This window comes from Crocodylus porosus, unplaced genomic scaffold, assembly GCF_001723895.1.
Source record: "Crocodylus porosus isolate Cpor-Errol unplaced genomic scaffold, CroPor_comp1, whole genome shotgun sequence".
NCBI classification, from domain to species: domain Eukaryota; kingdom Metazoa; phylum Chordata; order Crocodylia; family Crocodylidae; genus Crocodylus; species Crocodylus porosus.
Window position 1 is genome coordinate 40,470,136 of NW_017728943.1, and position 17,341 is coordinate 40,487,476.

General features: G+C 41.3%; 1 protein-coding gene across 2 annotated transcripts in view; it reads left to right on the top strand.

Moving 5' to 3' along the window:
* Nucleotides 1–17,341, top strand: part of USP34 (ubiquitin specific peptidase 34) — a 256,166-nt gene that overhangs the window by 106,346 nt on the left and 132,479 nt on the right. For both annotated transcript variants that reach the window (XM_019549212.1, XM_019549213.1), the window contains 7 exons: nt 72–685; nt 1,201–1,415; nt 4,639–4,754; nt 4,832–4,959; nt 12,047–12,136; nt 14,707–14,802; nt 16,690–16,772. In XM_019549212.1, coding sequence (XP_019404757.1) covers nt 72–685; nt 1,201–1,415; nt 4,639–4,754; nt 4,832–4,959; nt 12,047–12,136; nt 14,707–14,802; nt 16,690–16,772 — 1,342 coding nt within the window. The remainder of the gene's footprint in view (nt 1–71; nt 686–1,200; nt 1,416–4,638; nt 4,755–4,831; nt 4,960–12,046; nt 12,137–14,706; nt 14,803–16,689; nt 16,773–17,341) is intronic.

Here is a 17,341-nt window from a genome sequence, read left to right on the forward strand (position 1 = left end):
CAGCTATTAATATACTTGTTGATAAGATTACTTTACACATTATTTTAAATAAACAATTTTTAAAATTGTAGGAGTCTATGCAAGGAAGTTCTGATGAGACGGCAAACAGTGGTGAGGATGGCAGTAGTGGTCCTGGTAGTAGTAGTGGCCATAGCGATGGATCCAGTAATGAAGCCAATTCCAGTCATGCAAGCCAGTCTGCAGGAAGCCCTGGCAGTGAGGTGCAATCAGAAGATATTGCAGATATTGAAGCTCTCAAAGAAGAGGAAGAGGAAGAAGAGGAAGATAGGGGTCATAATCCTCAGAAAAACAGTCGGAATGCAGAGCTCAGAAGCAGGAAGATGGACTCTCAAACAGGCATTTGTTTGGGAGATTCACAAGGGACAGCAGAGAGGAGTGGTGGAAACAACGGGACAGGAAAGGACCATGTTTTTAATGCTGAGTCTGTGCCACCAGTGGATAACCGAATTAGGATGCTAGATACCTGTTCACATGCTGAAGATACAGAACATGATATGACAGGGGAAATGAGTGCTGCTCACATATCACAAGGGTCTCAGGATTCTTGTATAACACATACGGGGGATTTCCTTGGGGAAACGATTGGAAATGAACTGTTTAACTGTCGGCAGTTTATAGGGCCACAGCATCATCATCATCACCATCACCATCATCACCATGATGGGTAGGTTGTAATACTTCTTTTATTTTCCTTTTATAGTATCAGTAAAAGCAGTAGCTTAATATATAGTTCAGATGCACATTTTTATAGGTTTTATTCCATGCTTGTGGATCGTTCAGATTGCTACTAGAGTAGTTGCCCCATGTTCCATTTTATCAGCGTTGTCTGATTAAAGTTGTCACATGTAGAGACACATTAGAAGAGAAGTATTAAGTCGTCTTGCTAATGTATTTTGTTCAGTAGAAATAGCACCCATCGTTTTTTGATAGTCTGAAATATACCAGTTTATGCCTATCTTTCTCTCTAAACGTACAAAGTGTCTTCATGTATATTGGTTTGTGTTTGATTCAATTTTAGAACTACCTGTTGAATTTCTTCACTGCAAAGAAGTATTTCAATTAATTGGTCTCCTGTGACAGTTTCTTCCTGAAATGTTTCTGTAATGGGGATTTTGGCAGGGATTTTATTATACAAATCCAGTTCTTCAGAGATTTGATTTTAATGTTTCTGTTTTACAGACACATGGTTGATGATATGCTAAGTGCAGATGATGTCAGTTGTAGTAGTTCCCAGGTCAGTGCAAAATCAGAGAAAAATATGGCTGATTTTGATGGTGAAGAGTCTGGTTGTGAAGAAGAACTTGTGCAGATTAATTCACATGCTGAGCTAACATCTCATCTTCAACAGCACCTTCCTAATCTTGCCTCTATCTACCATGAGCACCTTAGTCAAGGTAAGAGTCAATAACGACAAAGAAAGAAACTACTTTTATACTTCATCTTACTATACTGCTTCTGTTTTTAATTTTATATCTTTTAAGAATACATCTCCCAGTAATTTCAACATGCAGATCATTTTAAGAAGCAAAGCTTGTGAATGAACAGAAGTAGTATGCATGTGTATGCATGCATGCACACACATAAAGATATGTAGAAAAGAATAGTCAACAGAAAGAAATTCTGGTATTGAGTCATAGTCAGACCTCCATATAGTTATGTTGCTAAGATATCAACATTATGTGGATTTTGGAAAAGCTAGATTCCTTGTCAGATTCTTTATAAGTATACTTTATTTAAGTTCAGTTGTCAGACAGTTTCTTTGTAAAATAAAATACGATCTAGTGGACTGAAGAACATGATAAATAGTTTTTTGTAACTGATGTTTTCATAAATGGCACATGCCCCTGGTGGCTGACGGGGCACAGCTGTGCCAGCAGTGGCGGGAGCCCGGCGGTGACAGCAGGAGCCCAGCAGCAGCAAGCAGAGAGCTCCCACAGACACCGCCACCACTGTCGGTGGCAGGGTGGGGGGTGGTGAGCGGCGACCACCTGCAGGTACTGCAGGTGGTGGTGGCCAGAGGCAATTATGGACCAGCGGTGAGGTGATGAGCAGCAACTGCCCACAGGCACCATCGGCAGTGTCAGCAGCACCTTTTTGCAGGGGGTGTGCTGGCACGCACAGGGTGTGCACATGTACCCCCCTATGCGTCGCCCCGGATGGTTTATTATTAAGGTAGAACAAAAGACACTAGAGATATACCACTTAAATATAATCTACATCTATATCACTGTGACTTCTATATATATTGAGATCTGCAACCTCACTTTCTGCCTGGACATACTTATATGATTAGATGTATAAGTCACGTAGTGATTGTTAATAAATTATACACTTGTTATATATAAAACAATTATGTAACAGTATAACACTTGCATATAACATTTAACATGTCAGCTGTAAATTTGAAGATTATATTGCTTACATATAACAGTTGTGAATGTACTCTGAAAATAATTGGTTAATTGTATTTCAGTTGTTGGATCAAGAGGTTTAGGCAACTGACACAGGTTTTCTTTTCTGTTTTTTAAGTATACGGCGGGCACAGGCATTTTCTAACATACTTTAAAAAAAAAAAAACATTTGGTTGCTTTTGTGGATGTTTGTTTTAAATTTCTTTCAGACTGGCAGTGGTAATATGAACCTGATTACCTCAATGAAACCAAAGGCAAATTATAACTAGTTTGTTATAATGCACAGGTGGTAATACTTAGCATTTACGTTGTGCCTTATGTTTTTTCAAAGTATTTTTTTAACCCAGTTTTTTAACTGTGTCCAGTTTTGGCCTTCATACTTCAAGAAGGATGTGGACAGATTGGGAAGTGTTTAACACATAGTGATAAAAATGATTAGGGGTCTGAGAAGCAAGACTTATGAGGAAAGGCTGAAAGAACTCGTGTTATTTAGCTTGGAGAAGAAAACACAGAGGGGAGGTTTAATAAAAGTTTTCAAATACCTTAAGGGCAATTGTAGAGAGGATGGAGATGGGCTTTCCTCTGTGGCCATAGAGGATGGACTAGAACACGGGTTTTCAACCTTTTTAGATCCGTGTATCCCCTGGTGGCTAGATGCAGCACAGGTGCCGCCTACCTGCTCTACCAAATGGGGGGAGGGGCAGGTGGTGTGCACAACTGGATGCAGGTGGGGCGGAGGGTTGGCGCACAGCTGAACATTGAGTGGCAGCAGCTGCCATGTGCAAGCTTGCCCTGTGTCCAGGTAGGTGGCACCCACTGTCCACACATACCTGCTAGGGCCTTCTCAAGCACCCCCAGGGGTACGCGTACTCCCTGTTGACAACCCCTGAACTGGAAGTAATAGCCTCAGCTTGTAACAGAGGAAATACAAGTTGGAGATCAGGAAGAATTTGCTGACTATGAGGGTGGTTAGGAACTGGAACAGACTACCTAAAGGGGTTGTGGAATCTCTATCCTTCAAAGTGTTCAGGAGCAGGGTAGACCAGCGCTTGACTGGGATGGTTTAGTTGGGGTTAATCTTGCTCTGAGCAGTAAGACTGGACCAGATTTGTGAGGTCCCTTCCAGTCCTATTTTCTTCTGGTTGTATAAATCCCACTCACGATTTTCCTTAATAGGCAGTATTTATGACCACTTTATAGGTGGGGCAAACCAAGGAACAGAAGTTAAATAACTTTCCCGAAGTTCTATATTAGACCAATTGAAAAGTATGCATTAGAACTCAGGACTTGCTGGTTCTCTAAACCTATGCCCAGTCTACTGGATTTTAAATTGGCTGTCAAACTTCTCTGTACTATTTTAAGAAAGGAAAATAACTATGGTTATTTCTTAGGGTAGAAATGCCTTTCTCTCCTTTCTTTTATTGCAGTTAACGTGAAACTAAAATCTTTGTCATTGTTGGAATATACTGTGGATCACTTCTTCGGCATTCCACCTTAAATGTTATCCAGTTGTTTTTTGTTTTAAACACTAAAGTTAAGATTTTGATTAGGATTTCAGCCCAGATGACTTTTGCTATCCCTAATTTTACAGCTGCCAGATAATTACCATGTTTTCACATACAGACTTAAATTGTATATGTTAAATGTTTCCTAGGCTTTTCTGATGCATCATTTCTTAAACATCTAAACAGTATCGCATGTGTCCACATGAAAGCAAAATTGTCCTCGATGAGCTGTTATACCTTACAAATTATGGATGCAGAAAGATAGACTTTAAATGTTTTTTGGAAGAAAATGCCTGGTGGTGGTGGTGTTTTATTGGATGAATATGGTATCGTTCAGAATAAGGGAGGAAAGTTTTTTAAATGACTTGGATCCCTTCCTTGACCTCCATTCTTTATAAAGTCTGCAGTTGGTCTCTTAAAAAAATAAATAAAATACAAATTGCACAGACCAAATAAATCTTCTGTTGGCATGGACAAACTACACTATAGATCAGTTGTCTTATAGACTGCTTGTACAGTTGCATCATCTTGGTTTTCTAATATATCGTATCTATAAGAAAAGCTTGTGACTATATATAAATTTGACAAAATATATTTAAAATAAATTAATAAGATCTTTTCATACCTGTACCCTGAGGGATAATATTCAAATTAGACTGTCCTTTACAAGTATTCAGTAACAGCCTCTATGTTTTGCTCAGGGCCTGCAGTTCATAAACACCAATACAACAGCAATGCAGTGACGGATATTAACTTGGACAATGTTTGTAAGAAGGGAAATACTCTTTTGTGGGATCTGGTTCAGGATGAAGATGCAGTAAGTTACATATTGCAGAAGAATATTTGCAAAAAGGAAATAAATGCATGTCAATAACTTACTTTTACTTGCTCTAGATTCATCTTTCTGAAGGGTTAATAAATGAAGCAGAGAAGCTGCTGTGTTCCTTGGTGTGCTGGTTTACTGATAGACAGATTCGAATGAGATTCATTGAAGGCTGCCTAGAAAACTTAGCAAATAACAGGTAACTGAATATGTGATTTTAATTTTTCTGTCATAAATTGTTATAGTGATTTACTGTGGTGGTGTTGCTACTGTTGGTGTTGACACATTTCTTTCATTAAGTGAAGTGCCCTATAGCAAAGTCCTGTAGACTGTATCCATTTATTATTTTTCCTATATAAAGCTAGTAAGGGAAAAAAACATAAAAGCAAAAATAATCAAACTCTCTAAATGTTCTAAACTTTTCTGCAAGAAGAAAGAATTCTTGTGAGTGAAATCTTTATTGGACCAACAGCATGGCTGGGATACATGTAGGCAATGCTTTTGGGTATTGCAGTACCTTTGTTCTAGCCTTTGGGAGAGAAGCAGCTGCAACACAGCTAAGTAGCAGATAGAACAAAAGTTTGTGTAAAACTCCATGTGTAAATAAGAAAGAGGATATAAGAGAAATGATTAAGTATCCAACAGGCAGGAAACATGCAGTAAAAAACTGATGATGGAAGAACAAGATTGTTTAGAAGGGTTATTATTACCTGTGAAGTTCAGAGGTTAGCAAGCATCAGATAGGTTATAAAGGACCATGAAGTCATTGTCCTTGGTACATAGTGTCCAGTAGGCTAATGAATTTCTGTTCCCATGCTTGTCTTGTAAAGGTGCTGGCTAGATTTCCTCTGAGCACAAGAACTGTAAGATCAGACATGGAGTGACTTTTTTCTGTTGAAAAAATTATCTCCTAATTGTGTTCTAGGCTAAGTACAGACAGTCAAAAAGCCTCAGGTTGAATCGATTCAGTCTGTGGAGGTTTCTCTAAACTGCATTCATTGAACCGATAAGCAAGTGAACTCGCATTCATGCCTGCAGCCGGATTCCTGCAATGGTCCATACCAGTAGCTTGGAGGTGATAGAGCATGCCTCCCAGCTTGCCAGCTACTGCTAAAGGCACCCAAATGCAGCCAAGTAGGGCTCATACTTGATTGACTGCCTAGTGCACCCCCACCCCCAAATCCTTGTGGTCCTCCCCCCAGGGGGGAACGGTCCCTATAACTAGGGGCTGGCTAGGTCACCCAGGTCCTCTGAGCCCTGCCCCCTAGTGCAGAGAGGGGATTCCACCCCCTGCCTTCCCCCATCACCAGACTTAGACTTCTGGGTGGAGGGGAAATCTCTCCCCCTGGCCCAGCACTGGAGCCCCAGCCAGGTGCTGCCTGGCATGTGGGGGAGAGGAAGAGGTCTGTAGCTGTGCAGTACACAGTGGCAGTGCAGAGGAGCTGTAGGGCAGCCTAGGTGCAGGCTCTGGGTAGGTGCAGCAGGAAGGGGGAGAGTGGGGGCACACTTGTGCACTCTCCCACAACCCTTGTCCAGGGCCCAGAGCAGCTGGGCTGGCAGTGCCAGGGGTTCGGGGAAGATGGCCCTGAGCCCTGGTGGGGCTGCCTGGCACCTTTGGGGCTCTACTGTTTAGGGCAGGGTGGGTCAGGACCACCTGGAAACTCTGGCATGAGCTGCCTCTGGGCCTGTGGGTCCCTGTATATCCCCAGTCTGGGCCCCTGGGGAGCAGTATGGCAGTGTCTCTGGATGCAGCTGCTGCAGCCAGTTTGAGATTCCTGTGTAGCCACCTCCTGCAGCCCCTGGCCTATGCAGCACTGCATGCCCAGCCCCAGCCCAGCACCACCCGAGCCGTGCCCAGTGCCACTGCCAAAAAGAGCAAGAGCTGCTGCTCTCCTCCCTGCACTGCCTGGGCTCCTGACAGCTCCATGCTGGTCCTGGCAGGATGTGTGTCTGGGTGGCTGCAGTAGGAAGGTGGGGTGAGGCCCACACCCACTCACAACTCCCATTTGTGGTTCCAAGTAGCCAGGCTGGCAGCGCTGGGTATTTGGAGAAGGCAGCGCTGGGCTGTGGCAAGGTTGCCTGGCACCTTCGGGCCTGGGGTGGGTTGGGACCTCCTGGGACCTGCTGAGCAAGTAAGTGGAGAAGTTCAGGCCAAGGCCAGAGCAGCTGTCCCCACCCCGGACTGCCTATGGCCATTGCTGCTGGGGCAAGGGTGGGGTGTGCTCGGGTGAGAGACACCCCTTGGGCCCAGGGCAACTCCACAGAGACCCCACTCAGATTAAGCATCTGCCAGGGTGTGCAGGGGTCCCCCCTCCCCAGGCTCCAGACCCCACTCTGGGCATCTCCCCTCCCTGAGCTCCAAACCCCACGCATACACCCACAGCCCCTACACCTTCACAAATTCCACCCCCCAACCACCCAAAGTATCTGCATAATGTTGCATTATTTTGAGGTTTTTCCATGCATTATTATGAGTTTTTAGCTGTGCAATTAAAATTGTGATTTAATTGCAACTAATTTTTTTAATCGTGCAGTGAATTGTGATCAAACTTTTTAATCATTTGACAACCCTACTTCCAACATATCTTCCATATGTGACTGACTGCTCTAGCATTAGTCATTATTACCATTTTAGTCTGAGCTGTTTTTCCAAAATTTTGTAACATATAGTTGTTACATCTTGGTTTCCATTTGGTTTTTAAGGTACATCTGTTGCAATGGTGTGCATTAGCAAGACTGGTGAATTTGATCCTGGTGACAAGGTTTCATATTCTATGGTTTGTGTAAAAACAGCACTGGAGAAAAAAAGGAAATCCTTTAAAATATATGCTCTAAGAGAGAATATTCTCAATATGTAGTTTATGTATAGTTTTTATCCATCAGCATTTTTTCTTAGTTATTTATGATCATTAGAAGTTAAGGTCCAGAATTGGACCTTATGCTCCTGGACATATCTAGTAAATATGTCCAGAATTGTACTTGATACTAATTTCCAGTTGCTAGACGAGGAAGGGAAACTAATGGAACAGTCTTATTTTTTTAAATTGATTGGGCACTTTGACTTTCAGTGGGACTTGAGATCCCAAGTTCCTAAATCACGTTTGAAAGTGAGACTTGAGTGGCTAAATGGGTCAACCTGGTCACTAATTCTTTAATTTTCTTTTCCTTTTCTTAAATAATATAGGCCATAATGCTTCTGTTATGAAAGCTGGCAGTTAGTACTTTTTATTAAAAAAAAGAAAAAATTTACACCTTAAAAGTGACTTTCCAGTCCTGATTGCCTACTAAATTCATATGGAGGTTTTTAAATAAAAAGGCCTAATTTTGAGCAATTTACCCAGTTTTAGCTCCCCGTTAAATCAATAGGAGCTGCAGCTCTTCAGCATCTCTTAAAATCAGGTCAATTTTATTAAGGCCTTTAAAAATAGATGCTGTCACTGAAAGCTTCCATCAAATGCATGGCATTATTTCTGAGCATGGTGTTGGCATTACTTTTGACAATCTGCCACTTGTTTGGCATATCTAAAAATGGTATCTGATATGTGGTGTTCAGGTTGCTTTTTAAGTAGGTTGCTAGAAGCATAACTAGTAATGTTTGTGCCCTGGGCTACTATTCCCTAAACCTAGTTGGCCACCTTTATGCCCCATTCTGAAGCTGTTGCTGCCTCTACTTCCCTCACTGCAGATTGCCATGGTTGAGTACCACTGCCAGTGGCAATGGGCAACAGGGAATTTAGCAGCAATAGAAGTGGCGTCTTTAGTAGGGGTGGGGGAAAAGAGGGTTACTGTATCCAAGTGCTGTTACTGCCACCACAGTGCAGACTCTCTGTTGGTGCCCAGGGGTGGTACTCCATTCACCCACCCCTAATTACATTACTGCAAGTTGCGAACATGGAGGCAGAAAATTGCATGTTTACTTAATCGCTAGTATTTTGGATTATTGGATCGACCGATTCAAGGAACCACTGATACAGAGTTGTGTACTCATATATGGTTGCACTTTGTGTGGGATTTGGGGATGTCTACTAGTGATTTTCTCCATAGTACACAGTTGCAAGAAAGCAGTGTAGCTGATGGAGATCTATAAAATTGCCTTTTGTGGGAAGATGGCTGCTCAAGGCTTGATTCTAGATAAATGTCTCTTTTGTAAAATAATATTATTACTAAATTAGTTACACTGTATTCCTTAAATATGTATATATCTAAATAAAGAGAAATATACACACACAATAAGCTAATTTATAGTTACATTCTTCGATGACAATTTGCACTTCAGTAGACATTTGTGAATTGTATTAACTTTAGTAGAACTTGCATGTGCACTTTGGAAAGTTAGGAAAAAACCCAGTTAAACACCTGAAAAATAGGTCTGTGCGAAGCTTTGGGTGCCGATTCAATTCAGAAGAGATTCAGCCCAATTTGGTGGCTGAATCTCCAAACATAAATCGAATCAGGATATCAATAAAAAGGTCTGAATTGATTTGAAGCTGTCCAAATCATTTTGGAAAAGATTCAGAGAGCTTCGGTGATTTGGGCAGTCCCCACTCGCAGCTGCAGGGAGCTAGACCCAGACTGTGCTGGTAAGTAGGGAGCAGAGTGGGGGGCTGGAGGAGGGTGGGGGTGGGGACCATAGGGGGAAACCCCGCCAGGCCCTATCCCCTGCCTACTCCTCCAGTCCCCTTGAGCACCCCCCGACCCTTGCCCACTCTCCCAGCCCCAGCCTCTGGCTCTTTAAAAAAAAAAGAAGGCTGGGAGGCTGGGGCCAGTTGGGGCAGCCATGAGGGGGGCTGGGAGAGTGAGTGGGGGATAGGGGCTCATGACAGAGCCCCCCACACAGCACAGGGCAGTGGGGGCCAGTGAGGATTGCCCCCTGCCTGGCAGCAGCAGGTGAGTTGGGGCTTTTTTTCTTTTTAACAAGTCAGGATGCTGGAGCCAGGCGGGGCAGCCATTGATGGGGCTGAAAGTGTGAGCAGGGAATGGGGCCTGTTTGATTTGGAGATTTGGCCTATTTGATTTGAGACAGTGATTCGAATCACTAAATCGAATCACTGTCCCCGGAATGGGCTGAATCCAAAACAAATACTGGATGCTTCACCCAGGCCTACTGAAGAACCTGTTGTAAACATAAATCCTGTTTTACTGAGGCAAAGCAAGTTGCTGATAGCAACTTACTACCTGTAACTCAGAAAACCTTTAGCATTTGGAGGTACCCATTACTTTCTAATTTGGCTTAAGTCCAAGTCTAAATGAGTTTCTGAAAGTGATTTTTTCAGAAGTGAGACTAAGGGTGGTTGCTTGTTATGGGAAGTTCACATTATATTTAGCTTAGAATCTTTATTTTGTAACAAAACTATTTTAAGTGACTTCATAATCATTAATACATAGTTTAAGTTAAAAACAGTTACTTTCTGCTATTCTAATGCAGAATCACATTTTATCAAGATTCATGGCAGAATCTTGCTTAGTAGTGGGTTGACTGGACGATATATAGGAAATAAAGCTCGATAGATAATTATTAAACTTTTTCAGTCTGTTTCTTGTAACACAATAAATTTATAGATGCTAGCATGTAAAATAAATACAGCTATATTATGCATAAGAAATCAGAAAAGACCAAGATAAACAGTGCTTGGATTCCCATGTATTAAGTACTGTCTTTTCATCACGTTGATTTTCATGGTGTGTAATAAAATGAAATAAAAACAGTTTTTTAACATTAAGGAAATCCATGTCAAAAAGAAAAAGGGCAATCAGGGTGGATAGAGATAGCGAGAAGAAAAAAAAGTGTATGGGCTTATCTCTTGCGAAAAGTTATGACTTTTGATAGAAGTAGGACAAACACAGCCTTAGGATATTACTATTTAGAGACCTCAACAAACTGGTTAAAAATGATCGTGTCATTCACAGATGCAAATTCATCAAATATATCCACTGCAAAAAATATCTAATAAACATCTTAAATTAAGAATTATCTTGGCTTCCTTGTGTAAGGGGAAATATTAAGCTATTCCTTGCTCCAGCTAGGAATCTTCAGTTGGCTCTGTGCCTCCTAGACGCTTGTGTTATAGGCTCTTATCATTGTGTTGTCTGAAGTACAGCATAAGTGAAAGCTACTTCTGGTTGATTAAGCAGCCAAGCTTATTGGTATTTTTCCTATCACACAATTTTCCTTTCCGCAAAGAACCTTATTCCCAGTAAGATGCATCATGTAAACAATTTTGGGGTATTTATTTTTTTAAGGAATTAATTTTCCATCTCAAATAGCAAGGTGTGCAATATTAGTTATTGTTATGTTTTTGGGTTGTTGAAGGCAGTTAGTCTTTCTCATACATGCATAGTTGTGGCTATTTTGGCAGTTTGGGACGGATCCTGTCCTGCTACATATACAGGCATACCTCGGAGATATTGCGGGTTTGGTTCCAGACCACTGCAATAAAGCAAATATCGCAATAAAGTGAGTCGCACAAATTTTTTGGTTTCCCAGTGCATATAAAAGTTATGTTTACACTATACTGTAGTCTATTAAGTGTGCAATAGCATTATGTCTAAAAGAACAATGTACATACCTTAATTAAAAAATACTTTATTGCTAAAAAATGCGAAGTGATCAAATGCTGTTGGAAAAATGGCGCCGATAGACTTGCTCAACGCAGGGTTGCCACAAACCTTCAATTTGTAAAAAATGCAATATCTGCGAAGCGCAATAAAGCAAAGCGCAATAAAACGAGGTATGCCTGTATATCACGTTACTAAAAGGGAAGCTGTGTCTGTTTTTTCAGAATTTCAAAAGAAGGTGTATTACCTCTCTGCATGAAATGTGGAAATTATGAGGATGGATTTGATGACATATTTTGACATTTTAAACTTGTGGAATGAGAAAAGGCAATGCTAATGTATTTGATACTTGTTCATAGTTTTTTTTTCAATGAGGCTGTGCATGAGGTATTAAATATAAATACGTAAACTATTGACAGACTAACCCCAGTTCATTAGATGATTGCACACAAAGTAAACTTTACCTGAATATGTCCAATACTTTTCGTTCAGGGCTTGTCCAACCAACTGTCCATGAGAGGCTAACTTGCAGGCTCTGGGCTCTTACCCAGCTACTGTTGCATGCCTTGTTCGAGGAGTAGCCAGGGTCTAGTGGCTACTCTTCCTGCTTCAGCTTCCACTGCTTTCAATTGAATAGTTTTCATTGTAAAACACGAGCCGCTCAAAGCAACTTCTTAGTTACAGATTTCAAGTGATAAAAATTAAAATCTCATTCTTTCTTTTCCTTTTAGATCAGTAGTAGTTTCACTTCGTCTTCTTCCGAAGTTATTTGGTACCTTTCAGCAATTTGGAAGCAGCTATGACACGCACTGGATTACAATGTAAGTAAAAAAAAAAATACTAAAGTCCTTTTCCCCTGTAAGAGTGTAAGGTCCACAGGTCTATATAGCTCAGTACTCTGTGGGAGCGGCTACATGTGCGCTTGAATGCACGGTAACCTGTTTTACTATGCATTAAAGCATTGTGTGAAAAACAACTGCTAGTATGTTAATGTGCAGTAAAAATAGGCCACTGTGCATTAAGCATTACTAAAAAAGCGCTCACTTTCACTACTGCGCATTAAGAAAGCACATTAATCAATGTGTAGACCTTTTGTATCTTACAGTGGCACAGTGTGACTGCTAAGTGGAAGAGTATTTATGCACGGCCTCTCCAGACTGATCTGGCTACCTGTTTCTCTTCCCTTCCAACTTCCAGCATTTAGAGCTGGAATCCTAATTTGGAGCTTGCATCCTTGATTATAATGTTTAGTACCCACTGATAGACCTATCTTGCATTAATTTATCTAATCCTCTCTTGAACCTTGTTAAAGTGATAGCCTCCCCGTTGTCTCATGGCAGTAAGTTTCACAAAAGGATTATATTTTGCATGGGGGTCCATTGTGATGTCCAAGGAACCATTGGGAACTGAGGTGCTTTGATATGGCCTAGGTTGATAATGACCAGTTGCTATCACTTGATTGCCGTCAAATGGAATGAAATGAGTTTTTAATTCTTTGTCTTATCTTTGTTGTTCGTTTGTTTTTTGTTTGTTTTTTAAAATAATATGAGCATAATTTATGCAAAGGCTCATGTTTGGTGGGTTTGTACCTTTAGATCATCACAAGTAGATCGGTCAGAAAATTCTAGAAGGGCATGAATGATGTGTATGGAAAAAAATTATTTTACTAGAAACTGCTCTCTCTGTTTTCACTGTGTACCTGGTGCCTTTTAGCAATAAAACATTCACTTTAAAATCTTCTGTTCTGACGAAATGAAGGAACTGTACAGCTTTATTGCCATATTGAGTGGGAAAAAAACAGGCCAACTTTCTAGGCTCGCAGAAGCTTGGAGCTTACCTAGATTTTTTAAAAAGACATAGTACATGGTATCTATTGTTCATAAGCAGGCCATGATTCAGCAGGGTATTTGAGTTCATGCCTACCTTTAAGCTTATGAGTAGTCCCACTGAAATTAGTGGGTGACCTTAAAACTGGCCCATAACTTACACTTTGGGGAATTATGCAATTATGTGCCCATGCAATTTTGTACATAAAATGCATGCCCATGCATAATTGCATAATTTTGCATAATTTAACCATGGCAGGCTTTGTACCTCTACCTTCACGGGGCTCCCAGCACTCCAACTGGGAGCGCCATGATGTGGAGGCATAGTGCTGCATGACTGGACAGCTGGATAGGTGGAGAGAGGACCTCCTGCCTGCAGGAGATGGGGGAGGTGTGGGGTTTGTGAGTGGGTATGGGCTGTGCACCTTTGGGCCTGCTGGCTCTGAGCCTCTGCATGGGGCTTCCAGCCCTCCAGTGGGAAGCCACATGTGGAGGCAAGCAGGAGCCTGCCTGGCCTAACAGCATGCAACTCTGTGCCTCCATGTGTGGCTTCCCACCCAGCCCAATCCATGCACCATGAGTCAGCCCTCCGTGTGGGGCTTCTGGCACTCCAGCAGGAAGTGACACATGGAGGACATAGCCCAGCCTGGCCCAATGGAATGGCAAACAGCTTCCACCTCCAGTGCCATGACCCCAGTGTGCTGACCTGGAGCCCACCTGGTCTGGTATAGTCTGAAGGGTCATGCCAGCAGGCCAGGCCAGCTCCGTGCAAGCATGTGCAGGCCCTGGGACTTAGCCGGAGGAGCATGCAACTGGTGGGCTCTGCCTGCTGCAGCCATGAGTATCCCAAGGGCCCCTGCCTACTGCTGAGACACCAGTGGTGGGGGCTGTGCACCACAAACCCCACACCCACCCAAACCCTCCCACACACACATCCACAGCCTTTCACAATCCCCTCACAAACCCCATGCCTGCTCACAAACCCCATGCCTGCCCACAAACCCCACATACTCCCATACCCACATCCCTTCACTACCCCTCCCACACACCCCCCAGCCATAAAAAGTACCTACATATATTTCTAAAGAAAGTTCAAATAGTGTTACATTTAGTTTAATTTGTGTTTAAAAAAAGGTATAATTTTGAATATTTCTGCACATACGGCTGAATTTTTCTGTGCATAATTCCCTCAGGTATAATAACTATAACAACTATTTAACTAAACATATGGGTGAAGTCAGTGGATAACTACTTATAATCTTAGTTAGGCACATGCTTCTGGTCATTGCCAAATTAGGGTCACAGTGAGCAGATCTGATGGGCTCTGAAGGGAGTTCTTTCCTGTTAGACATCATCTTGGAAATGGTGATTAGCCTAGGGATACTTAAAAATGAAAATTAAGAACAGAGAAACTCTGTAGAGAATCCTCAAGGTTTTACAAGTGATGGGGGCATCTTCAAGGCAGATAGGAAGTGATTTGTTTACTGTTAATATGTACTTGAACTTCATTGCAATATATTCCTCAAAGGAAAAAAATTAAGCTTTTCTCCCTTCAATTGGAACAGGTGGGCAGAAAAGGAACTTAACATGATGAAACTTTTCTTTGATAATTTGGTACACTACATCCAAGCAGTTAGGGAAGGACGGCATAAACATGCCTTGTAAGTATAGTATGTGCACTGTTTTTTGTGAGTATTGAATATTTTTATATATCTTTTAAACACATTGAAAGCACATTTGAACATTGTGAATTTAAACAGTTGAAATATTTAGTTATTAGTAAGGTTCACATTTGAAACTTTACCCAAAGCTTTGTTCCTTCCTACAGATCAGAGAGTTGGATAGCTCTGTAATGAGATCTGTTTCTAAACTTGTTTTACAGTTTACTGAATATTTATTCTTAAGTATGAAATAGTTCACAGCAAAAAACAAGCTATTATATTGTTCCCCTTTTCCTTTTTATCTTTACTGAATAAGTGACTTGTATCAGATGAGAAATACAGTATTAGTAGGCAGTATGTGCAAAGTTTCTCACCAGAAGAGTAATTCTATCTATAAGCATGGTTGGAAGTTCAAATATTTCTCGGCATTTGGCAAATACATTAGAAATTTAATTCCATTCTGCTAGCATGTAAACAGAGGTTGCAGTTCTCCCAGGGAAAAAAACCTTTTTGTCCTGGGATCCTACAGGTACTCTAAGTACCTGTGAAGTATGCAAGAGAAGATGGGGTAACACTTGCCTACACCAGTGCTGTTTAAAGCTATAAATTTAATTGCAGGTCAATCAAGTTAATTGGGAGTCATTCCAGAGCCAAACCTGTCAGGCTGTGTGCTCTCTCTGGTCCCCTACCGGTATCAGAACAGCTTGGAAGGGCTGTGTATTAATGGTGGGCTGCTTCTGTCTTAAACTGAGGCCAGGTACAGATGTTCCATTTGTATTGAGAGAGGCCAGGCACAGATGTTCCATTTGTATTCCCTGGAATAAAAAGAAGAGCATACAGGTATTGAAGGCCTGCCTTAAAACCCAGGACAATCAAGACTGGCTCAAATGAAATGTCTGCTTAGAGCCTTAGATACTGAGTACAAACTGCTTCAATTCAAATTGTGCAAAATACATACAAAGCTTGCCTATTAGGGGCATGCGAATCAGGGATAGTGATACGATTCATTGATTCAGATCACTGTACCCGATTCGGTTCGGCCATATCCAAATCTGAAGATTTGATGCTGATTTGAAGAATCAGCAATTTGGCGATAGATACAACTTTAAATGTTTGTTTTTTTACATAACTTGAGGTACCAGGCGTGCCGCGTGAACACTGCAATGCTGGGGCAGATGGAGTGTCCCACAAAGCCTCCCGGGTCCTCCGGGAAGGGTGCTGGGGTCCCCCTTCCCACACCCACCTGGCTCGGCAATCAGCCACAGGGGTTCCCTGGGTACCCCCACAGACCCAGGAGGAAACTGTCGGCAAACCAGAGGGGTGTGAAGTGCTTCTGGTTCACATCCAGGTCTGCTGCCGAGCACGCCGAGGAGCCCCCCATGCTTCTGTGGAGTGCTGCATCCACCCCAGCATCTCAGCATTCACGAGCCACCTGGTACCTTGAGGTATGTAGAAAAAACATTTAAAGGTGTGTCTATGTCTGAATCGTTGAAACTTTATGAATCTCTCTGAATTGGTTCTGAGGGTTCCAATTCGATTTGGAGAGATTAAAAGGTCTCCTGATTCAATTTGTATTCGGCGATTCAGCCACTGAATCGACCTGAATCTCCGTTGGATCGAATCGGGGACCAAAGCTTCACACAGCCCTACTGCATATCATCTTTTTTTTCCCCAATTACTATATATGTTGCTACAATTTTTATGGCTGGAGTGTAGATTATTTCTTGACCTAAGTTGCAGGTTTTGAAAGTAGAATAATACTAATGAGAGAAAATGTTGTATTAGCTCAAGTGTCCGTATGTTCAGAGCTGTGTGTTGAAGGATGGTAAAGGATTGATGTAAATAAACATCTGAGAAAACTAACAAATGGTTTTATTTCAAATATAGGTACAGCCATAGTGCAGAAGTGCAAGTGCGACTTCAGTTCTTGACGTGTGTTTTTTCAACTTTAGGATCACCAGATCATTTCAGTGAGTTTTTCATGTCACCAGACATTTAATATCTATCTTTCAAAACTTGCAGTTAAGCACATTTACTTCTTAATAATTTAACCTTTTTTTTTTTAAATGGCCTTGTAGATTGTTTTTGTAGCATTGAACTGAAAGTTAGGAGTTTGATAATCTGTTTCCAATTATGCTACATCAGGTTATTTACCTTTGCTATGGTCCATTTTTCATACTATTGAAATAATAATTATTATTTTTAAAATAGTATTAAATTATTAGAATAAGGATAGTAACGTGTTCTTTAAATTGTGCAGGTATTGTAGGATTTCAGCTTTGTCTGTAAAGATATGTTGGATGTAAAATACTAGACGAGTAAAAAGTATTTTTTTATTATAGTATTACAGTTTGAGAGATATGTTGTATGAAATCATTTTAAGTTTACAAGCAATTTGTTGGAATGGTGTCTTGTATGTAAAATTATAATTATATTTAGTGACATTGAAATAACCTTTTAAAATGAAAATAAAATGCTGGCTTTGTTGATTGAGTTGATGTATGACTTTCTGGTGTTTGTAAACCTCTGAAGTGGGGGG